At 36.0% G+C, this 25,046-nt stretch overlaps 1 protein-coding gene across 5 annotated transcripts in view; it reads left to right on the top strand.

The window, feature by feature from the left end:
• The first annotated feature begins 878 nt into the window (after nt 1–878).
• The window catches only part of shank3a (SH3 and multiple ankyrin repeat domains 3a), a 153,501-nt gene continuing 129,333 nt past the window's right edge, over nt 879–25,046 (top strand). For 3 of the 5 annotated variants that reach the window (XR_003598389.1, XM_028039674.1, XM_028039688.1), the window contains exon 1: nt 879–1,329. Coding sequence is in view for 4 of the 5 variants with exons in the window: in XM_028039674.1 (XP_027895475.1) it covers nt 1,030–1,329 (300 nt within the window). In the remaining variant the exon portion in view is untranslated. The remainder of the gene's footprint in view (nt 1,330–25,046) is intronic. The other 2 variants (XM_028039669.1, XM_028039662.1) reach the window with 1 other exon arrangement.

The following is a 25,046-nucleotide window of genomic DNA, read 5'->3' as shown; positions in this document are numbered from 1 at the left end:
TGTTACAAATGTCACAAGTGAAAACAGAATTGTTACCTGGTGCACTTTGGTAAGTTTTTAATTTAGCCAAGATAGAGATTCTTGTTCAATAATCCTGTCTAGATGTCTCGTACTAATGAAAATAATTATTTAGCAGAAAAGGTTTTTGCTGTCTGCAACATTGTTTCATGGCTTGACAAGGTCTGCATGATGAAACTAAATGAAAACCACCCCTCCTGCTACACACAAGAATAAAGAAAGAAAAAAAAACCTTTAGAAATTTCATCTGCATTTACAGCAATTTGTTCTGTTTCGTTTTTCCTGGGAAGCTTTTGATCAGTGACACCACCCACAGATAATGTGAAGCATGAAGGCCAAATCCTGCACTGCATCGATTGAACAAACACACCCCACCTCCCTCCATCAACACAAACACACTTGTGCTGCCCTAATATCACCACAACGTTAGTCCGCTACAGCAACAGCAGTAGCATGTGGCAGCAACAGCATTCATTTATGAATAGAGCAGTATTAACTTGTGCAGCATTTGTTTTTAAAAAGCAGTGTTGTAACAGCAACATTACTTAAGCACACTTCCAATTAAGTCTGACACAAATGACACATGTTCAAACTCAATTTTCTGAAGGAAGCAAACATTTAGTTTTTCTCTTGCTAATAATTTTAGAGTTATTGTTTGTTTCTCACATTTACCGATAAGCTACTTGTCATCTTTCTACAGTAAATGTTTTAGATTATGTATTATTTCAAAGGTATTGTCAAGATTCCTTTGTACTTATCTTATTTTTTGTGTTTTTTCCCCTCTTTCTCTCTGTAATCTCCATTTACCCCGTCCTCTTTTGCCCATTCCCATTCTGCTTCTCTCCCTCCCTCCTTTTCTTTCCCAGGCGAGTGATGCATGCTGCAAACGGTGTGTGCGTGTAGTGTGAACAAGACCCACTGGTGTATGTGGTGTGCCCGTGTGAGTAAATGTGCGTGCATGCGTGTGTGTGCGGAGAGAGAGAGACATAGACTGAGCCCCCAACACGGAGCATGCCTCTGCGTCCGGCAGCCGGCAAACATGAGCCACCCAGCTCTCCACGGCAGGACCAGCAGCAGCACACGCACTCACGCACGCACACGCACCCTTACACACACGCACCGAACGGCAGCCAGGGGGCCAGCACTGACAGCAGCAGCTCCCGGGAAGAGGAGAGCAGCGTTCCCGTTCCTCACGCTGTTCCGGCTTTCGGTCCCGGTGGAGAGCACAGCAACAGTGCAGGAGCACCCATGGAGGAGCCAACAGGCAACACTGTGGTCATCCGCATTGGAATCCCAGACCTACAACAGACGGTAAGAGCTTTCTCTGTTGCCACTGCTGGAGAGTGTAAAAGAGAGGGAAGGTGCCTCTCCCCCTTCTTTGCTGTCAGGCTGCTTTTCACCTGTGTTCTCTGCTTGGTGGGTTGGAGATTATTATTATCTTTTTCTTTTTCTTTGTCTTTCCATTTTATCTTTTTGTGCTATTTTTTTCTGTTTTCAGTCTGGTTCTCTCTCTCTCATTTTGTTTTCAGTATTCAGACTTTGTAGCTTTGCTTGCCTGCTGGTTTCTTGGGGTTCCACACCCCCCTGCCTGTCCAACGGGCTCCTCACTAATAAAGGTGCCTCTTTATAAATGGGCTTCAGCTGACTTTGTCAACTTGCCTCTTAGGGTGAAAGTGAGACGGGAGAGAAAATGCATTGGGGGTAAAGGAGGCTAATATACAGGATTAAAAAAAAATTTAAATCACGATAGTCATGAACACGGGCTGCAAAACTTTACCTCAGACCTGTCTTCTTGTTTCTGCTAATGCTACATGTCAGGACGGAGAAAATAGGTTCAATATTAGTCTTCTTAATCAAGCAGCAATTTACCTGAAGAGGTAGACAATTTTCCCAGGTGTTTTGCATCTACTAAAGAAAAAAAGCACAACCATTAGACTGTGAGATTGGTTGCTCCCTGCCGTTATTTTATCTAGTCTGGAATTTGGTATGCACTCCCCATCTCTTAACACATTCACCGTGACCAAAAGTCTCTGTCAGCTTGTGGTTGGTGCAGAAGGTGCTGCAGAAGGTGCAATCAATCAGGATAAATGTCCAGATCATTAATTAGTTTTCATCTACTCTAATTTATATGCATTGAGTGATGATTATTCTTGGAAGAACAATAAAACAACATTGAGTAAATATACTTTTTTTTCTCTAGTTAGAAAGTCATTTAGTCTTTTAAAAATCTGCTAAAAATTACTGAATTGGCAGAAAAGTTTTTTTTTTTCAGCTTACCATCAAGGATATGACTATGACCACTGACATATGGAATAAAGACCAATAGTTATTTTTTCCATCTTAGCACCTCTTTTGGAGTGGGATATATTATGACTTATAAGCACATTAATGTTAATTTTATTCTAAGCTGACATGTTAGAGGTAGGATAATGAACAGGGTAAAGTTCAAATGAGTTTCACAAGGGCCACATTTTGATGACTAAATAATTGTCTTAGATCATCTCCAAGCTCTTCTGAGCTGTTTTCAGTCTGCAGGAATCAGTTTGGTTAAAAGTGGTCCAACGATGGAAAGGTGGGGAACCAGAGATAAGGTCATGTTCCATGTGAGGAACCGAGGTCGGACCACTTAGTGCACACTAACAGATTCTGTTGTTGTAGAAATTGCTGAAGAAGTTGATGGTTCTGACATCAGAATGATTTGTCACATAGTAAGGTGTCAGATAGCAGCAAATTGCAGCTTGTAAAGCTACAGACAAGTTGCTGTGGCCACACTGAGCTCTGTCAAACACCCAAAGTGCCAACAGTGGGCAGGTTAGCATCACAACTGGGCCATGTTGCAATGATGGTTAAGCTGTTCGGATGTATCATGTTTTCTCTTACATTGCGTAGATGACATGGTATGTAGTGTCACTTTCCAAGGTAACACATGGCTTCATGTTCACCCATCCATCCAAACATCAACTGTCACTTATGAGATTAAAAAGTCCAGATCCAAAACCCAAACATCTCTTTCACTAAAGACACCTTTTAGCACATTCTTAGGGATCCAACGGTGCTCCCAGGCCAGAAAGGATGTATGTCCCTCCAGCAAGATCAAGGTCTGCCCTATGCTTTCCTCCAAATGAGACGTTACAAAAATATACAGGATCTACTTTAGGAAGAAGACAAATTGTGTCATAATTTATGTTATGCTTTGCTGGGAAATGTTTGGTCCTGCTATGTATTTGGATGTTATTGTGGCATTTAGGGCTTCCATGAAAACATTGTGGCCTGAAGTCCATAGCCTCTTTTAAGAGGATGATCTTCTTTCTGCAAATCAAAAGAAAATTCAGTAATGATTTGAGGAGCACAAGTGCAACATTCCACATATTCAGTCTTTTTCAATTTAGTTAGTTAATGTAACGCCAACTAAAAACAAATATCTCCTTAAAGCATTTTCCAAGACAAAAAGATGTAGTTTATTTACAGAATCGCATAGTCAATTCAATCCATATTTAATGTAGATAACATACATTTCAGTGTGATTCTGGTGTGACACAGTGCTGCCAAGTTTGGTTTATTGTGACAATTGGTAAGAAGCTTTTTGCCAAAGGTAATGCAGCTGATTGCATGATCCAATAAATCAATAACAATATGTTTTGTTTGATATACACCTGATCAATATCAACAGATCATATGTTAGATAAAATTTTCAATAATTTCACTGGTATTCGAGCCAGAACCAAACAACATTTTGGGGGATGTAGAGAGAGAAAAAGTCTTCAGCCACTAATCCTCTGACAGCTAGCTAACCAAGCTGTTGGTTACAACAGCTTGAGAAGAAATTGTGGATAAACAGCAAATATCACGCCACCAATTTGGCCGCATTTCAAATACTTAAAACAAAAAACTAATAAATAATTATGGATACTGACTAATATGAAACGTTTGTATCATGGGAAGATTTTCAGCCATATTGCCCAGCCCTACATGTTGCTAACAACTTGTTGCTAAAAGCCACAGCACACCTTCTGGATTCTAGTGGAGTCCATGCCAAAGAGCCATTAGCCAAGTGGTCATAAAGTTATGCGGAATAGGTGTATTATGACTCTCTGTACTTGGGCCTTGAATATTACTGTTGTTGTTATATTGTGTCCTGTACCATGCATGATCTTGTAGAACAAATAGGATTGCATTACATCATGTTCATATCTGTGATTCAGAAGTAGCTTTTTAAAATCACATTTATGCTATAATCTGTCATCCTCTCATTTTACATCACCATAAAAGGGATCCTAAATGTTTGATTCCCAAAATGTTGATTCTGCCCTTATCTGCTGTGCTACAGTGCATATCGATGCTTTTTGAGTTTACTTTAGGTGTCCTTAGTCTTCCACAAGACATGCTAGGTAAAATGCAAGATGCTGGTAATGTGTTTTGTTATTGTTTATTACCTCATTGTGGTTGGCTGAAATGACCCATTGTGTCTTAGTGAGGCTCCAGCTCTGCATGCCCAAAATAAAGACAGGAAATAAAAGGAGAGCAGTTGAAGAGAAAGCTGAGAATTCCCTGAAGATACTGCATAGTAGCCTTCTGTGAGCAAAATAGTTTTTCATTCTAGTTCAAAACCCCATGCGCACACACCACCACTCAAACACACACACACACACACATAAATCCTAATCTCATTTCCAGGGGACTTACCTTAATGTTCTTACGTAATTCAAAGATGCTCAACAGTTCATTAGCCTTGCTCTCGAGTAGTGACATTTTATCCAGGAAATTTCTAAATGTTGAGAACACATATGGTGTGAAGTTGTGATCGACAGGCAAACAGAGCAAGCGCCTGGAAATCTGACAGATAAACATAGCGGCAGATGACAGATGGCTAGATTTGGAGACTTCACATTTTTTATGCAGCAGTCAAAAGTGACTTCTGTATACCCTGAGTGAAAAGGGGATTACTCTAGGACAGTCTGCCTGAGTAGGATTACATATCGCCTGCTGCGTTTCAAGTCTGGATCTGAAGAATGAAGCGTCATGCAAAGATCACAGTGGGAAACATTTTACCTTTTCAGCAGCAAAGAAGGAAAGAGTGAGGACTCATGTAGGGTGGTGCAATATATGTAATGGCAATATCCTCTTAAGGCTTTTCTCTCAATCTCTGGGCTGTTCTTTTACAGTAACAACCGTCCTGCTTCAGCAAACCTATTATAAATGTGTCATCATTGCAAAATGTGTTTCTCGATCAAGCTGCAGTGCCAAACCTGCAATAAAATAGATTAAAGTCTTTGGCTAATGTTAATATGTTTTCAGGTTGATCAAATTTAGAATGTTCATAAGTTTGTAGATGTAGCATTCTCTCAGGTTGTAATGAAATAAAAAGGAAAATGTGGAATTAGCAGGGGGCAAGAAGCTGTAAACCCATTGAAATGGCATACCGAGAATTAATTTTATGAAAATGCTGTACCCTGCATGATTTGAAACTAATAAGTGAAATAAGTAGTTACTAAGTCTTTGGGTTTAGTGAAAATATTGTGTTGAGAGCTGAAGGAAGTAAGTAGTATGATCTCATTCACTGCTGAAATCTATTTTCCCAGGCAGAGTGTTGTACAGACTACTAAAGATTTGGCTTTTTTTTTGAGATAATAGGTATTGTTTATCATTCACCATATCCTGCATCAATGAAACACTTTTGTCTTTTATGGAAGCAAAAAGAGATGGATTCCCAATCTTCTAATGGGTGCTATTTATCTCTCTACAGAGTAAAGGTGTCATAAATAGACTGCCCCAAATATCTCTCTACCTTCTTTAATTCATATGCTAGATTTTTTACTTCAGACAGTTGCTTCTTGTAGGATATTTTAAATTCTTATTTATTCACAACTTTTCTTTTGCTGTTAGATGTTTGGTACAACAATGTAATCTGCACATTAGTCAACAAGATGAAAGACTCAAAAATGGAAAAGCTGCATGTCTGATTACTCTTATTGTGAACCTTAGAGTTTTGAGTTCAGTGATTCAGGTTTATTGTGTGGAAAATTGCTTGCTTTAACTATTTGAAAGTCCCACAGTTCTGTTAGGCTGAGCAATTTAGGCATTTTATCATGAAAAGCAATTACAATAGTTGGTGAGGACAATTTCCCATCTTTGAAATGCAAAGTTGCTATTAATTCACACTTTTTTTTCTTTTTAGACATTATATGCTTTACTGCAATTTCATATTTCTTGATTGTACAGCCCCAATGTTGGTGATTTTAAGAATTTCCGTTTACAGAAAATGGAAATGAAAAGAATGTAAGCCATCACTTAAATACATTCAGTAGGAGCCATAATATATACAGTACAGACCAAAGGTTTGGACACACCTTTTAATTCAATGAGTTTCCTTTTATTTCATGACTATTGACATTGTAGATTCACACTGAAGGCATCAAAACTATGAATAACACATGTGGAAATATGCACTAAACAAAAAAAGTGTAAAACAACTGAAAATACCCCTTATATTCTAGTTTCTTCAAAGTAGCAACCTTTTGCTGTGATTACTGCTTTGCACACACTCTGCATTTTCTTGATGAGCTGCAAGAGGTAGTCACCTGAAATGGTTTTCACTTCATAGGTGTGCCCTGTCAGGTTAATAAGTGGGATTTCTTGCCTTATAAATAGTCATGAAAATAAAGAAAACCCATTGAATTAGACAGGTGTGTCCAAACTTTTGGTCTGTACCATATGTATTTTTATGGCGCTTAGAATAAAGAGACCACATGTTTCAAATCTACCACAATCTAAAGAAATTGTGTCATTTCCAGATGTTGGTAAAGCAGTCAAAACTTGTACTCGAGTAAGAGTAGCAATAGTAAGTTTATTGAAGTCCTGAGATGGGCAAATATGTATGTGATGATGAATAAAATAAAGAATGAGTGCAAAACATTGCAAAAAACAATTCTCACTAAATACTCATACATTTTCAACTTCAGGTTTTTCAGATCTTAAAACCTATGAAAACAACACATACAGTATGTAATGTACTATAGAACAGATCAAATGATTTCTGGAGACAATATATAAAGTTTACTGTATATTCACTTGGCCTCTACATGGTACAGCATATTCCGCAGCTATAAAATGTAATTACAAAAATTATATTTGTTTACAATCAAGAAGCCCAGTTTAAAACACATTGTGTAGGTCTGTGTTTCTACATGGTGGATCTTTTTAAAAATATTTTTTTGTTTTTCATTCAGTGGAGTAAACAGAGGATGACAGAGGAGAAAGAAATTGTACTCAAGTAAGATTAGTGTCACTTCAAAAATAATTTTAAATAAAAGTAAAAATGTTTGGTGTAGCAAAACTTTGAATCAGAGTATACTTTTCTTTTAAAAAGGTTACTGAAGCAAATGTAACAGAGTAAATGTAATTAGTAACTTCCCATGTTTTATTATTAAACCTGAGAAAATTATAAGCACAATTTTATTTAAATGTTTTTAGGAAAAGGAACAAAAATACTCAAGAAAAAAAAAAGAAAAGTGAAAAAAAATCTGTAATGTTACAATACCACAGTACTACAGTGCTGTGACTTCTAAGAAAATCCACCAAAGGGCATTCAGATCTCTTATTTTTCTCCCGTCTTGTTGGGTGAGTCAATCTTCCCAACAAACACATCTACATATTTATTGAGGGTACAATATATTTGCCACAAACAACCTATCATCCTCCTGGCTTGTGTTCAAATCAGATTAAACAGACAGTTTTAACTTGGCGAGAAATTCTCAGGATGTAGTCGTGTTAAAAATAAGGGCAGTCCAGCGTCACTCAATATTCCTGTTATTGTTAGAAATTATATTACTCTATGTCAAACAATTTAATGAAATGACAGTGTTGTTGGTAGCAGGTTCTATGTAATTGTATAATTAATTCAAATGGGAGTGTTCAAAAGAATAGCTGTAATAAGTTAAGTGAGTGAGGTAATGCTTCACAATACAGACGCAAACAAATTATTGTTTTTTAAGGACATAGGCAGCAAAGTTGTAAAGGTTGGTGTTACTGTAGTATATTCCTCTGTGAAAATATAATAAGTTATTTCAGACATTCATCAGAACTGTGTACTCTGGTTAAAAAGTTCTTTGGACTGGGAAAAAAAACACATGAAGCAATTACAGAAAATGACAAGCCACTTAACTAATATATTTTAAAATAATTTAAAATAGAAACGACAGCTGGAAAGATGTTGAAGATAAAGGAAAATTGCCATCTGAATGAATCGGTAGACAAATACATTGTTTTTGATGTATTTGTATGATATTTACTAATAAATATGAGAATACAGCTACTTTACAGCTTTTCTGAGCTTTAATTTGACAGATTTTTAATCTTACTGTTGTGTTATATTACTTTGAGATATTTAGTTACATATATGAAACGCTTTATTATTATTATACCTCCAACTTCTTTGCAGATCGAGTGCAACATGCCACTTACTGTGTGTGTGTGTGTGTGTGTACATTTTTTTTTATCTGTTTTTTGCTGATGGAGCTTAGCGCTCCCTATTTTCAATCTTTCAAGGCTCTTATTCTTTTTTGGCTTTAATATATTTTTTTCAATCTACTTATGCTTGTTAGGTTGAAGAACCATTGTCACTACAAAGTTTTAAATAATGTTTTTATATAATGGCCAATGAATTGAAACCAAAATGGACTAAAATACAGTTTTGCTCTCTGTTAGCTTCCTGCTTCTCTCTTATGTGAAGTAATTAGTCCCATTTGGTTTCTAGACTGACTGACATTAACCCTATTTGTTGACCAACTTTTCTTTTGGTCCAAATAGCACTTTTCCTGGTAATTATGTTTTGTTGTTCTTGCTTTAATGTTAAGTTTTCTTAAGTTGCCTTTACATTAAGCAGATATTGTCACAGAAATTAGAAGAGAGAGTAGTACCTCTAAGACATAGACTGAAGTTTCAGTCAAAAGATACTGCGTTGTGGGTAACCAGTCAACCAGCTGGGCTACCTGGCCCCAGTGTTTCAGACTTTGTTTAATCAAAATCAATACATGTGGACAATTTGATTAAGAAAATAGTTTGAACTAATAGCTGAATCTTTTAAAGAGGCGTTTATTTTATGTTAATGTTACTGATATTCTCTGAGAAAATCTGCCAATGGGAACAAAATGTAACATAGCCGAACTGCAAAGATTTTCCCAGCTGATGCAAAAATCAGTAACAAATGTAGCTCTAGATATATTCTAATGAATTTGATCTGCTCTTCACTGTACATTGCTGAATGTTCTTTCCATCTTGGCCTGTTACTGCTTCTTGCTTTCTTCACTGAGCTATAAAACGATTGAGCAATAGATGGAGCATAAAAGTTTCTTTGAAAAAAAAAAAGACAAATTTTCATATATTTTTTATAGTTATAACTGACTAAGCTTTATGAAACTAATTAGCATATCTTGCTTTTTTATCAGAAAATGTGTAGAAAGCAAAATTATCTTGTCTACTATGGCAATTTCCCTGACATTTGGTGAACTGGCGAAGAAACAAAGGTCATAAGACAAGTTAAAAACAATCTATATTTAACATTACACAGCTAGTTACTAGTGAAAAGCCAGTCTGAATAATTAAGTCATTTGGATAATTAAGCTTTGCAATGGACTGGCAACCTGTCCAAGGTATCCTGCGCCTCTCGTCTGTTGACCGCTGATATAGGCATCAGCACCCCTGGCGACCTCACTAAGGATGAGCGTTCTGGAAAATGCATGGATGGATTTATTATTAAGCTAATAGATTAACTTTTTCACAGGCTTTAGTAATTAGTCTGAGCTGGAATAGGTGTTGGTGAGTTGGATCTTAGTTGGTCGACGACTTAGAAAACCCAACATTAGTTCATCATGAATACCATGACCAAGATCTTTTATAATGATTTAGATTTGGTTGAGTCATGTCTGCAAATAAAAGAAAAACCTTGTATGTATGCCTGTTCAAGATTTTGGCCATCAACGACCAAGTACGTTTTTTACATCTCCTTATCAAGTTTCATGCTTTTTCTGCAATTGTCATTTCTTTGGTTCAAATAATAATTTTCTGAGAGTTATCATTCTCCTTTTGTGTATACGCTGCGTATAGGCTTTCTTAAAAGTGTCTTTTATTCAGCTTACCCTGATTCTGAGTTGATGCTTGCACACAGTGGTCTGACAGTTCACTGACATACATATAGTCTTCACAGAGATTGATTGACACATCCATTGTTATATCAATGAGTTGTGCAAATATTTCTGGAAAAACGTATACCTCTGCGCTTCTATTTTTAACTTCATTCATATTGGCAAGAGGAGACAAGACATGACTAGCATATTCAACTCCATCTGGCTACAAGACCCAACTAGAGAAAGACAAAGAATAGAAAGCTGGGACCCTTTTGTATAACAACTTTAAATAGACAGCATAATGTAACTTGGGTCATTAAGCTAATAAATAAACCACCAGCAGGCAAAACAGGTGAAGAGTCTTGTCCAAGGACACAGTGGCAGAAACAGACAGAGTAGGGCTCAAACCGGCAACGCACTGATTATGCGACAAACTTCTACTACTTTAATTTCCATGTTTAAAACTCTACAGTATAGCTTAACTCACTCTAACTATTTTCAATAGAAAGCTTTGAAAATAGCTTTCCATTGAAAAGTCAGCAGTTACATCTGGCAAAGACCTAAGTCACATAAATCTAAATCTGTATGTGATTAAGGTTGGTGTCTTTCATTTAGTGCAGGGGTTTTCAAACATTTCAGGCTGAGCCCCTGTTGGGGGTAAAAATGTATCTACAGTATATTCCTTCCATTAAGAAAAAAAAATCTGCATTCCTAAAATGACAATATTTATTTTTTTCCCTTTTTGTCATGTTAAAATATTTTGTGATATTCTGTCATTCTGATTGTTTCTTTCCTGTGGAAAGACTGTCAACTATATGAACTACACTTTGCTGAAACAAAAATTGTCAGCCTCCACTTGCTAAAAATTAAAGTGCAACTTGTTCAAATAAATCCAATGAATTGCAGAACTCTATATTTTGCAGTTTTCACCCACAGGATTTTTTTCAATGCATAAGTGAGAGCTACTCTCTCTTCTCCAGCACACCTAAATCAAATTAATGACTTGTTACCAGGCAGAGCTGAATGGCTTGCTGAGGAGGGAATTCAGCCATATATAAAAGTTTGTTTTAGCAGGGATGCATCTAAATGTTGCAGGATTGTAGCTCTTGAGGACTTGATTTGGGCAAATGTGCTGCAGGGATTAAGTGGATATAGAAAATGGATGGATTTTATTAGAGCAGATTAGAAATATGACTCCTGAAAAGTCATATAAGAAAAGCGTATTACTGTTATTATACATCAGTGTTTACCTCAGGAAAGCTAATTCAGTATATGTAATTTATGTATATGGCATCTTGAAGAAAGAGCATAATGGAAAAGTTGAAGCATCACCTTTAGACAACAGCCAGGAAAGGTAAAGCTCAACTAGAAATGGGTATTTCAAATGGGCAATAGTTACAAAAATAATGTCAAATGAACTGCAATGTGGTTGATCAACAATAAAGTTGATGGTTTGGGGAGGCCGTCACATTGCCCTCTAGTCTCAGAAGATTTGTGGGCAGAGCTGAAGGGGTGTGTGTGAGCAAGGTGGCCCACAAACCTGGCCCAGTTACACCAGTTATGACAGGAGTGGGCCACCATTTCAGAACTATTGTGAGAAGCTTGTAGCAGAAGACCAAACCATTTGATATAAATGGTATTTAGTAAAACATAATTTGAACGAACACTAAAGACACTTATACAAATTTTTCAACTTGAAGAAGTTTGACTTTTTTCTCTTTTCTTTCATTATTTTGGCATTTAGCTGATAGAAATGTTGGTAATCCTAAGTAACTGTTGGTCAGAAAAAGAGGTGATGCATATCCAAACATCTGGATTTAAACTCTAAAGTTATGATTTACAACAATTCCACTTGGCAACAAGGAACATTACTCTTCACAGTTTTACCCACTGTGAAATGAATCTGTTATCATTAGCTCAAAGTCATCAACAGCTGACATCCTGTTAGCAAAGCTTTCCGTTCGGCTACAGAACATTCTCACACCAGTTAGTGAGAAATTACCACGATAGCATATTATACACTATTCTTTTCAGAGATAGGCATAGGGTTCTCCTTTCTTGTGGTGGGGAGGCATATTGTGTTATTATTGAAGCACAGTGTTCAAGATGTCATTTTTTTTCTCTACAAGTGTTCAAGTCTCATAGTGACTGACGTTAACTGTAAATCTTTTCGACATGTTTGGTCCTGCCTGTCAAAAGCAATCTGAAAGATGACTTTAATCATCATTTGTTGTGTGTAGCTTGTGATTTTGTACATTGATGCATACAAAAAGAAAAAGTTAGAGCGAGGTAGATGCAAATAAGTAATTTTATTCCCCATATGCATATACATTATTTTGTGGATTTAAATATGTTGACACAGCTAGATTCTTCTAAAGTGTTGTCTCTTACATTTTTCTTGTTACAAAAATGTAACAAGAAAAATGAGCCTCTTAAATTAGTGATAAGAGGCTCACTTTTTTCACTTTTCTATCAAACTAAACAACTGATTACATGCTTGCATCCTTTGCAAGTAATTTGAAGACTACATAAAACTTCCTTCTGTTGAAATTATCAGAATTATGATCACATATTCCTAATTATCCAAAAGAAGGTAAAAACATGTATTTTAGAAAATTGTGATTTTTAATCGCCATTAGCCATACTATGTCATATTTCAATTGTTTTAGCTGACATCAAAAAGCACCAGGTACAACCACTTAAACAAAAATGTCAGTAATCTTTCAAAAGATTACTGACAAAACATATATTACTCTCACAATGTATCCAATGGCACACACTCCTTTTCCTAAACAATGTGGACAACAGACAGCATGAACCATTTATTTGTTTCATTTGTGTCGTGATATTTCTTGCATTTACCATTTTGCTTCACAGTTGATTTGTTATTTCACTGTCTTATGTTTGGGACTGTTTTGTGTCAGACTAAGGGCATGCTAATTCTGTAGTTATCTGTTGAGCTCACAAATAATGTACCATGTCATGAAATGCGTGATGCTATAAAAGGGGAGCTATGCAATACTAATGCCAGCAAACAGTCCTATTCTGTTCACATTTCTACTTGAGTATTTCTCCAAGGCGAACTTAGCATTCATATAACAACAATCACTGACATCAGTCTCTTCGGCTTCCTCTGGAAAAAAAAACAGCCTTATTCTCCCCAGTCCAACCCTGATGTTCTGGAGTTGGGTGTACACCTAGTGTCATTCTTTTATTCTGCATTTCTCCATCAGGAGGTGGTTACAGGTATTCATGTCAAACCATTGAAATCCATATCTACATAAATTAAGCATCATTCATCAGACACTCAGCAAAGATTAATATTTTTGTCTAGTCAATTATGATCCTTGTAAGTTGATCCCTACTGTAAGGTGATAGCTGTACTCACAGTATTTTCTATTATTTCAATGGATCAAAATGACTCATCTCAGTGGTTTGAGGTATACTTATACTTCCATATTTAATTAACTGAATTGTTAGGGAGAGACATAGGGATAATGGAACATCTAAGAGAATAAGTTGAAATATGTCAGGGAATGTGGTTTAGTCCAGTTGCATTCATAATTTAATGTAGCTTCTTAGATGCAGGAAGGTGAAGTAAAATGCTTTCAAGAAATATTTTTCTCTTGCTCATTTTGAAATTTTAAATACCATCTTCTGTTATTACTCGAGGGATTTAAAATATGACGAGTTTGACCTTTGATTTAGTGACTGACTCAATTATGCTGTGTGGGTTACACAAAGATTACTGAGCTTTTCATGACGTGGTTTCACGTGTGTTTTGTCTGAAGTAGAGAGAGCCATTTACTTTACAATTCAAAATTATCGGGGCTGAGCTACCCCATGGGGACCAAAGTTGAAACCTTTTTTTTTTTAAAGGTTTTATTGGCTCTAGTGGCCTTTATTTGATAGTTTATTGACAGGAAAGTGGGTAATGAGAGAAGGAGAAGACATGCAGCAAAGGTCGTCAGGCTGGGAATCGAACCCGCAACAGCCGCATCAAGGACTAAGGCCTCATATGTGAGTTGTTCTTAACTCCTGCACCACCATAGCACATCCCCAAAGTTGAAATTTTGAAAAGGAAGTAAGGTTTTATTCATTTCCTATTGAAAAGCAATACAGGAAGTAGGTTTAAAATGGATCCCACCAGTGATCTTGACTGGTTTGCTCTGACTAAATGAAGACAGAGAGCTGGTATTACTTCAGAAGTTTAAAGAGTGGAGTTGCTGGCTTAAGTTTGTCACCATCCCACTGACCTTTCTCCTTTGGTTAAGAATTATTGGTGGGATGAAAGAAATGCTATATGGATGACTGCTTTTGCTGAAATCAATTTTCCCAAAAGCCAGAGGAACAGAACATATTTTATCTGTGTGCCTGTTGAAATACTGGAGATGAATTTTAAAATGATATCAACTCCCTAGAGAGAAGATACTATTCTCATTTACATTGAATTGAGCCAACACCAGTGAACATAGCCTGCTGGTTTAGAATGAGAAAACTCTTTAAAACATTGACAGCCCAAATTCAGCAACACAAAGCATAAAAGTACACAGCTTGTATCAAAGTTATAGGACATTTTCTCAAATATAGGCAATTATGTACAGTTATTAAAATATACACTGATGTGATTAGTACATCAGTTCAATAAAAATACGCCTGGTTCTGACAAAACCAGGTGTCAGAACCTGGTGACTGGGGGAAAAGAATCCACATTAAAGGTACAGACTGATTGAAAATTATAAGAATGAGAATTTCTTGTAAGTATTGCTACTGACAACTGAAAAAGTTGCTTCCTGGCTATTAAAATATTACAACTAACACTGGTTCTACTTTGACTGCCTCAGAACGTATGTAGGTAATTTCTGGTGGGGGAAAAAAGTGATATATTTACTTCAAAATTAGGTATTACACCTGGGAATGCCATAAAACCAAACTAAACTATTTTCCAGTTCTATGTTTAGAAACCTGAGGGATCTGGTAATTTATGTACTCGGTGATTACTGAGTATATAATGTTTCAAACTTTGAGTAACAATGCATACTCAGGCTACAATATTCAACCAACTGAAGGCTGAGATTTATTGATTTATATTTGTTTATGTTTTTATAATGGGACAAACTGAAAAAGTCCTGCAGTGATACCATTGTGATACATCTGGCCAGACAGAAGTAGCGCTTGTTGAAAATAAATAAAAATAGATACTTGTGTTCTTCTGGAGTGCAAAATATCTAACCACTACAAACAGGCTTGTAATGTTTAGACATGTACGTATATGTTATGATATGTGATATGTTGCAGGACCAGATTGCAAACAGGTAAACTGAAGCTGCATTGGGAATTTTATAGAAAACAGAAAACCCACAAAAAAACTAGAAGATTAAGACATGGAGCACAGACATTACAAAGGGCAAAGGAAAAAAAAAAAGGGCAAAATTCAGCACTGAGCAAAGGAAAAAAAGCTAAAATATTGAGGCAAGGGTTGAGAATGGCATTGAAACTAGATGAGCTTAATCGGAGGGAATGTAGAACAGCTGTGGCAAACGAGAGATGAGACTGAGGGAAAGCGACAAAAGCTACCTTCACACAGCAGGTTTTGATGCTCAATTTGGATTTTTTTCCTGAAATCCGATTTAACATTGACATCACACAGCAGCACACTGTTTACGGAAGTAAAAATGCATGGAGTCGTTTATGTATAGATTTTAAAGGTTATTCAGCCGACAGTATTGTCACAAGACCATAATAACATTAGGAAGCTAATAAAAAGAAAGCACAACTGACAGCATGGCTGTTTGTGGAGCATTGACTGCAGGATTTGCAGGAAAGTCTGATTGGATGAGTAGTCAGATCCAAGAGTGGTGTGGCTGTGATGTGCTTCACAGACATACTTCTCTAATAGGTTAATAATCATGATTTTCAGCCATTGTTTATGTCCTGATTTAGTGTGCCTGGCTTTTTCTGGTGAAGAATTATGATGCATGTCTCACATCAATGACATTATAGCCAGATAAAATGCATCATAACCGTTCAGACTGCAGATGCTTTGAAAAAATATGATGAAAACAATATTGAAAGGGTGAAAGATGCTATTTCTTTAGACTGGGATATAAAAATGTTAAGCTATCACATATAACAAAATAATTTTAAGGGACATTTTACTTATTTAAGCCTGCATAACCAACTTGGGAATGTCTTGTATGAATAAACTATTATTTAGATTTAATAATGAGGACAAGTCTTGCATCTTTCATAAACTAATGCTTTTGTTTGTATAAATAAAGAAAGCATATTGAATTTAGTGAACTGTGAGTTTGCTGCTTAATGGATAAATACAATTAGACACGTGCGTCACACTCAGAAATGAGTAAAATATTATTGCCTTGAAAAGCGTTACCCAGGATGCCTTATTGGATAGTCGTTTTATTTCAGAAGGTTTCCTTGGCAACTGGATGGGATGCAGAGCTCTTTGGTGCACCCCAAAGCATCTGACTGATGACATTCAGAATTAAGAAAACAGAAAATAAAGTAAAAGAAAGCGGAATCTGTCTAAAGTGTCAATTCCGCTGCCAATCGCAGACAGTACGGCTTTTGCATTGAGTTGTTGTTAAGCTCCAGTATTTTTCTCTGTGTTGGGCTGTTGTGCAGCTTCTAGAGTGATATATTTTACATTTAAAACATGAATGAGGAACAGATGCACATGCAAAATTTATGAAAAATATAATTTATGTAAAAATATTCATCTTTTAAAAATGCAGCCTTTCCTTGATAGTCATTGCATTTTCACTGATAAAAGTTACATATATGAATGATTCTGCATGCAAATCAAATATAACTCTGTCCCTTCTAGTGTTGGGAAAATGAAATAACAAGGTTTTTATCTAAGGCCTGGTAGTACCACAACTTACTTTTTACTGTGTCACTTACCAAATGCAGCAGGCTCAACAATGTATGGTGAGTTTGGGGACCTGAAACCCTATGATGTTTGCACAGATTGACCATTAAAACCATTATTATTTCATAATTGCTACTGAAATTTGGGTTGGATTTAATCATTTCTTGCAATAGCTTTTCTGTTTTTTGTCAAATAATTCCAATGTCATTGCATGATACCTTAAATCTGCAGTATGTAACTTTTATGAACAATATGATTTTGAAATATTTGCTAAAGCTCTCACTAACAGTATAACATAAGACAGATAATCTGTAAAAAGACCCACAAAAACTAAACAATGAGCTCTTCTGTCTGTTCCATGTGATTCTACTGTCACCTGTAGAAATGCACTTATCCCAGTCAAAGACAACCAATCAGAGCCAGGAGAAAGGTCTTAGCGCTGTCGATCAAGCTTGTGTATTCTGTCAGTCAGGCATGTAGCCATGGGGTGCCTTTTTGTAAACAAGATACCAGATTATCCCAATGACAAACACAATGCTATTGGAAAAATTGGAAAATGCCTAGTGTTGTTCATTTTCCCAGCACTAGGATGGACTTACAGAGATTTACAAAGGCTCAAGAAGCAGTGAAGTATCAGAAATCATCAGGAAAAGAATGAAAAGAGAAAGATTTTGATTTTTAAGACAGCTGCTAATGGTCAGGGAGTGTGTAATCTCTTAAGAGTTCCAGCTACAAGGCTCTTTGTTAAAATTACTGCTGTCTTGAAGGTCACTACTTAAAGCTGATTTTCCCTTTTACACTCACTAGGATTTGGATGTCACTCTACTTGTTTGCTTAACTTTTTTGATTTAAAATGGTTTAAAATTACCTCTCCTTCTATCAACACCATCTGGCCAGACTAGGATTAAGTAAAGAGACAGAAAAAAAGCCTGAATTTACTTGCCTCTTTAGCACAAATGAACCCAACTAGTCGTGTCAAATGTGCAGCATGAATCACGCACCATTGTCCATAATTAGTTGATGTTGCTCCTTAGCATAGACTGTTTAGTTCCCATTCACACTGTGCATTTCAGGATCTTTGGATCTTGATAGCGACTGATTTATCCCTGTTAATTGAATCAATGCAGTTTTGCCTCATTGTGTCTGTGGTGTAGGATGTAATGGATCAAATGAAAACTCTCAGATACTATCTTCAGTATAGACAAAATAAATTAGTTGTATAACAAAACAGGCCTGAATGGACGGACTTACAGGGTTGTGGTATTTAAATTATGATACCAAAGCTCGCATGCAAGATAATGTAGGGTGACATTCTCTAATTTTAGAACAAATATGTTTGGATGCTGACTGTGAAAGATACAAATGGAGAGATGCTGTGTTTACATTAGTGTGTTCATGGCCAGATGTGGCCTCATGATGTGTTCATTTGGGGCTGCATTGTTCTGTGGTTGAATTGTAGCATGTTGTAAATAGAGGACTAGCTGCCTTTGGTTGCTACTCTCATATCTCAGTACAATTCACTTCATAGATGATCCTATTAAATTGATGTTCTTTTAATCTTGCCAAGATACGTTTTCTAATAAGTTTTGTATGTTTTAAGGTAACATTACTCTGTTATCTTTTACTTTTCATCTGAAACATAACACAAATTGTTTGGTTGTTGGCATTTAAACAATGACATAGTGTGAAATTTTATGTTGATGACTGAAGATAAAGAAAGGAGAAAGAAAAAAGTACAAATCCATTTTCACCTTGTTAAAGTCAGTGTTTTTGAACCAGGAATGTGTTTCTCTTTGTACAATCAAAGCTGAAACTGATAGGTGACCTCCAGCCATCTCTTAAATTTGGAAATTTTACAATCTTTGAGCTTTGAGGCACCTGACTAAGCTACTTTCTGTGGGAATATTCTGCGATGACACTGTATTTTTAAGAAAAAGTTTTGTGCGTTCATAGCAATATCATATCACAAAAATATCCCACACTTGTATTGCACATTTAATATTTTTCTTAGTACTTTGTAGACTTAGATTGCCCTGATGTAATATTTATTATCACTACATTTCGCTTCTCTGACACGAGAGCAAGATGAGTGCAATACCTTAAAGAGATGGAAAACTGGAGTAGGGCTTGACTGTGTCCATTATGTAAAACCTTTAAGCTTTTCCAAAGAATGCCAGAGTATGCCATGGTATGATTAGCCTAGATAGACCTCTGTTGCTGTATAAACAGGCAATTTTAATATACAACATTTAGGCGTTTATTATATTTCTTAAATTAACTACATAAAACAAAATATTGTTTTCTCTAAACTTACAGCATAATACACAGTGTTAAAGCAATAAATACATACGCACACAAACTACAAGCTCTTAACATTACAGAAACATTTCAGAATCAAAATATAACATCTACATTGTTATTGTTGCCTTAATCAGGTCTAAGGAACATAATTCTAAATTGAATTCAAATGTGTGCTTGTTGCATGAGGAAGATATTATGTTATTTTGATATTGTCTTTGAATCATAGAACCACTTTAACTCAACTGCGCTTTTTTTGATGGCTGTCCAAGCTTAGTTTTTATTGTAAAAGTATCTTACTGAACTATAATAAAATGACCACCTGTACAGGAAGTATTCCCCTCAGGGGCTTGGCATGGATAAGCTAGACATAGTATAAAGTGGATCAATGAATGTCTTAATTTAACTTTTTTTTTAACCTACATTGTCCTCACACAGGCTGCAAGCTTTTCTGCTAGAGACAAAGATGTGCATGGTGCACATAGTTCATCTGCCTACCACAGGCTATCCCTGATATCCTGTCAGCATCGATTTAGCATCTTTTTATTTGTCTTCGACTCTACCATATTACGGTTTTTATTGTTCAGACGCCCCTCCGTGTTGTCGTTTTATTCCAGGTGTTATCTTGTACTGCTCTCCCACGTCTCCTCAGTCTAGCAGTTCCAGGTTTGCAAGGTTTTAAATGCAGCGATTCATTTGCTCTTTTTTTTTAAAGGATTTGCCTTTTGTCATTTACAGTTTTGTCAGCAAGGACACTCAGTTAATGCCGGCAATAGCTTGTCATTGGAGCAAATGGGCTATACTGTAGCCAGTCTACTCAACACAAGGTGTTAATGTTTAGAAAATTGTAGTGGCCAACAGGGACAGTTAAAACAGAAAATGGGTACAGTAATTAAACAAACACACAAAAATAAAAAGTACCACATTTAACTTGCCCAATATAGACCAATATAGACCATGTTTTTTTTTTTTTGCATTTTGTCTATTAATGTCACCACTCTATGGTACTTTTGGATACCCTATTATATCTTAATATTACAACCCAAACCTAACATGGAGACTATCATGCTTAATTTCATATCCTTTTGCTTATAGTCTAAATCTCTGTATGTTTTTACCCAGCCTAAGAAGAAGACAAAAACCCAAAGCAGTGGAAAACACTGTGAAGAATAATAGTACTGGACAGTGGCATTTCATTCAGTTTGTCAAACCTTTGTACAATTATGCACCCCATCCAGTAATATGGCGACTTAACTGTCTTTTTTTAAATGCATCCTCTAAACGATCTAGTTTTGAAGGGACCAAACACATGTTAGCAATATTAACGATCTGTGTTACTATTTCCCTTTAGGGCATTGGTTAGGAATCTGTGCTTCCCCCACATACAGGAGCTCAGCAGTGTTAATTAGTGCATATGTCATCTGGGCGGCGACAGCCAGAGGTCTTGGGAGATTGAGACTGGGCTACAAGAGAGTCATTACACTCCATCATCTCAGCACTCCTCTGTTCTTTTACTTCACTACCATGCTTTACTCTTCTATCTTTTCTCTTTCGATGCATCACTTTTTCCTAAAAGGCAACAAGAATGCCTTGTCTCTTTCCATTGAGGCAGGATGCCATCTGTGCCTTTAGAGATACTGCAGTCATGCCCTGCTCCATGCATCATTCCTGCTTGCATAACCACAAACAGAGCCACACAAACAATCCCTCTTAATTAGTGGGGCACTTTTGGACTGTGCTTTGAATTCCAATTCGGAATGATGTAATGTGTGTTTGTTTACACTATGTCAAACTATTATATGCTTACTGGAACTTATGCATGTAGTGGACTTTTTACTTCTCCAGTCAAATATTGTTTTTAAATGCCAGTAGTAATAAACAACCAAGATGTAGAATACTAAACATATTATTATCATCATCATCATCATCCTTATTGTTAGCAGAAGTACTACATTCAGTTGTAGAACTTCATGTTTCATCATAGGGTACTTTTTGTAAAGTTATCAGGAGAAGTCGGCACAGGCTCTTGCTTTTATTGCAGGTTTTTGTCGCATGCGATGCCTCGCAACATCCTTCTTAGTTTATGTCACATAATTACAGTTGTGCAAAGCATTTCGGTGTGTGTTAGATAAAGAGAGATTAGCACCTTTAAAGGTTAAAGCCCATTTAGCATTAACCTTCAAATGCCCGGTGATCTGTGATAGCCATTAGCTGAGATTTCTCTTTTTTTGAGCATATTTGAACCTCATCTTGTGTGACTTTCAATATTACAAAGTGTATCTGTTTATTTCACATCTTCTTTTCTGTGCATAGTCTGTGTCCACTCATCCTTAACATTAAGTTTCTAATTTAAGCAGACTGAAAGATCACAGCTTGGCATTTGATGAAAGAGTGTCAGCAGCAAATAGAGACCAAAAGAAGAAAAAAAAAGTTACACCCTAGGGTGTCTGATCTAACTCAGAGTTTGAATGAGTTTGACATGAGAGCACACTGATAAAGACACAAGGTTGCCCTGGCTGCAGTGGCTAACAAATGGGGACCTGGGCCAACACATTCACTTTGGCACCAAACGGTGATTTAGCATCTCTCAAAAACTGCAGCTTAAATGTTATGGCTTGCCACATCTGTGTGAATTTGTGAAGCACCTCACGTGACTCTCCCCACATATGCCAGCTCTTCTGTCTTGTTCTTCTGCTCTAATTTTCTCATCATAAATTAACCCCCACCACACCGCTCAGGCTTGCTTTGGCTCTTTTTTAAATCATCTTATATGATCAGCCATGCAGGTGTGTTACATTACCAAGCCAAACGATGCTTTTGTGGACACTTAGCTCACATCGCTGCAATCATATCTGTAAAATGCAAATGATGCATCTAGGTGTAAATAATTATCAGTGGTGCACTTGGATTTGGAGAATGAGTATCCTTCCTGTAATGTGATCAGATCAGTTCTTAGTTTTTCTAAAAGAATGCCTTGGAATCCCTGGAGTCTTTAAAACAGCGTGAACAAAAGATTACTCTAGTTGGCGTGATTATGTGTGAATAGTATTAAGAATTTTGCAAAGCTAATCCATTCAAAGTTCAATTTATTCACATGGAATAATGGCAGCCATACACTTTATATCTGCGTTCTGAATTAAGTATTATCCTATTTTGACCTTCAGTTGAACCTCAGTAAAATAAAACTTTCTTTATTGCAGTAATTCACAAAGTAAAATTTGGATGATTATGGCTGGCAATCATAATCATCAAGACCCAACATCCATTTTTTTCTTTTCCAGAAAAATCACTACGTAATTCCAAAAGAATGCTTTTTAATATCAGAAAAGTCAGACTACTGGAAAGTATGTTCTGCGCATCTTATTCGTTCAAATAAATGATTCTTGGACACAACACTCAAATTAAGTATCTGCCAGACAACTGTGATGTTGACAGTCTTCTCCTTGATTACGTAGGCTGAATTTCATGTCTCAGTTTTTTATTAGCTCATCAGAACAGCCGAAATATATAAATCTGTGTTTAATGAACAAATATGATTCTGTAATTTTTTTAACTGATATTACTTGTTTTAACAATTTACATTTTAATTTATGTAGATGCTGCTGCACAACTACCTACTGTTTAGAAAATTAAAATCAAACTAAAATACTTTTTTTACTTCGCTGAAACCAGATAATCAAATATTAAACTGCATGTATTTCTTCTTTACAACAATTCTTAAATAAAGCTAAATAAATGTTTTTCATAAGTTCCATTGAACTATCTTGTCATTTGTTTTCATTTATTTCAAGTTGTTGCATTATCACATGACTAATAACAATAATCTGAAGATTTTTAACCATAATTACCTCAGGCTGAAGTGGTCATTAACCCTGTTTAATGAGAGCAGCATCTGCTCCTCTGTTCTGGCTAATTGTGATTGCTTTACATATTTACAGTAACAGCTGATAAGATTTTGCTTCTCCCTTCAAGCCACTACCATGTTGTGTAATTACTGACTGCGGTCTGCCGCCTCTTGTTGTTGGTGTAATAGAAAAACTTTTCTTTATGTCAAAAACCTTTTTTTTTCATACAAATTTTCAGGAATGGGTTCAATAAAAGATCAGTTGATGCCAATCTAGGAAATCGAGTGCTAACTCTTCTTGTTAAAGTGTGAGGTTTGAATTCATACACCTCTCTTTTACATTTTAAACCTAAGGCTACTTCGCTTCCCTGTTTCATAAGCATTGGCAATATTTTCATAAATCTGTTCAATCAGCTGTATCTCTTGTTTCTTAATTTGTTTAACTGGAGGCAGCCGTTACCAACCTTGAATTACTTCACAATCTTGTTTTAAATGCAACAAAAATGTATGCCTATGATCTTTAGTTGACAACTATTTTGCAGAAATAAGGTACAAAGAAATTGTCTACTGCACTTAGAAACATTTAATCTAACAATTAATACCAGAAAATCTTAAAGTTGGAAGAGAGAGACACTTTAAGACTCAAATTAATTGGTTATAAGCAACACAGACGTCATATAAAAAAGGAGGAACCACTAAGGCTCAGCCTGTTAAAAACAGAAGAGGTCACAGACAGTACACCACTTTGTGCCAAACTCCATCAGATAGCCATCAATCTGTTATGAAATTACCATGCTTAATACAAAGTTGCAAAAACACAGTCATCTACAGTACTGTGAAATGATTCATGTGCTCTGAGAAAAATATTACTTTGTAAACGCAGACTGGAGATTGCCATTGGAAGTATTTGACCTTTAAGCTTTTAGACAGCACAGCGTGAGAATGTATTACGCCCCTGGGATCAATATGACCACATGGGCTCATGAGTACCATGCAAAGAGCTGTTAAATCATTATGAAGACTGTCCTGCTGGAAATGCATGGAATGTCATGATATAAATGCTGGCTTCTTTTGTAAAACTCAGACAACAACAAATCTTAAACTCCCAAAGATTTTATTTGATTTATTAAAATCTTTAGATACAAGCTTTATACCTAATTGAAGTTTTTTGCAATTTAAAAACTTTAAAATCTTCAGAATACCAAATCTTTACATCTCTTTGATATAAAATGTTCACATGAGAAGCAGTGGATGCTGATGCTATCTTAAAATCTATTATTGTCTGTTCTCTGGTGCTCTGTGATGTCACCTGGCCCCTTGAATCAGAGACCACATTGTACATATCCACAAAACCACCATAGGAGAGATGCTAGCCATGTCTTAGTGTTTGGAGATTGGACACAAAATTAAAGACAAATTGTAGCATAAAACCCCCCGAATGTTTTAGAAGTACACATCTAATAATTTAGAAATGTGAGTTTTTATATTGCAAAAACTCTAAGCAAATACAGATGCCTTGCCTCTTTACAATGTATTTTTACTGGCAACAGAGAGTACTACGTAATGATGAATAAAAATACTTTTGTGAACAATTTATGCCCTCGTTATCAAATTAGTACAATTTGTGCACCGTTTTCAGCCTTTTCTTTCCTGCTTGGCTCTAGTTCTATCTCAATCCAAACAAAGGGATATAGTTCTTTTTATTTTCACACTCTCATGTCAAAATAAGCTTTTACCAAACTTTTCAATTGCTTCCAAAATTTATCTCAGGTATTCTAAAACACATTTGGAAATGCAGAAAACTATTCATTAAGGTTTTTTTAAAGAAGAAAAAAAAAACTTTCCCCTTCAGAAAATAATCCTAAAAAAATTA

This window comes from Xiphophorus couchianus, chromosome 2, assembly GCF_001444195.1.
Source record: "Xiphophorus couchianus chromosome 2, X_couchianus-1.0, whole genome shotgun sequence".
In the NCBI taxonomy this organism is placed as follows: domain Eukaryota; kingdom Metazoa; phylum Chordata; class Actinopteri; order Cyprinodontiformes; family Poeciliidae; genus Xiphophorus; species Xiphophorus couchianus.
This window is presented reverse-complemented; position numbering and strand designations above follow the sequence as displayed.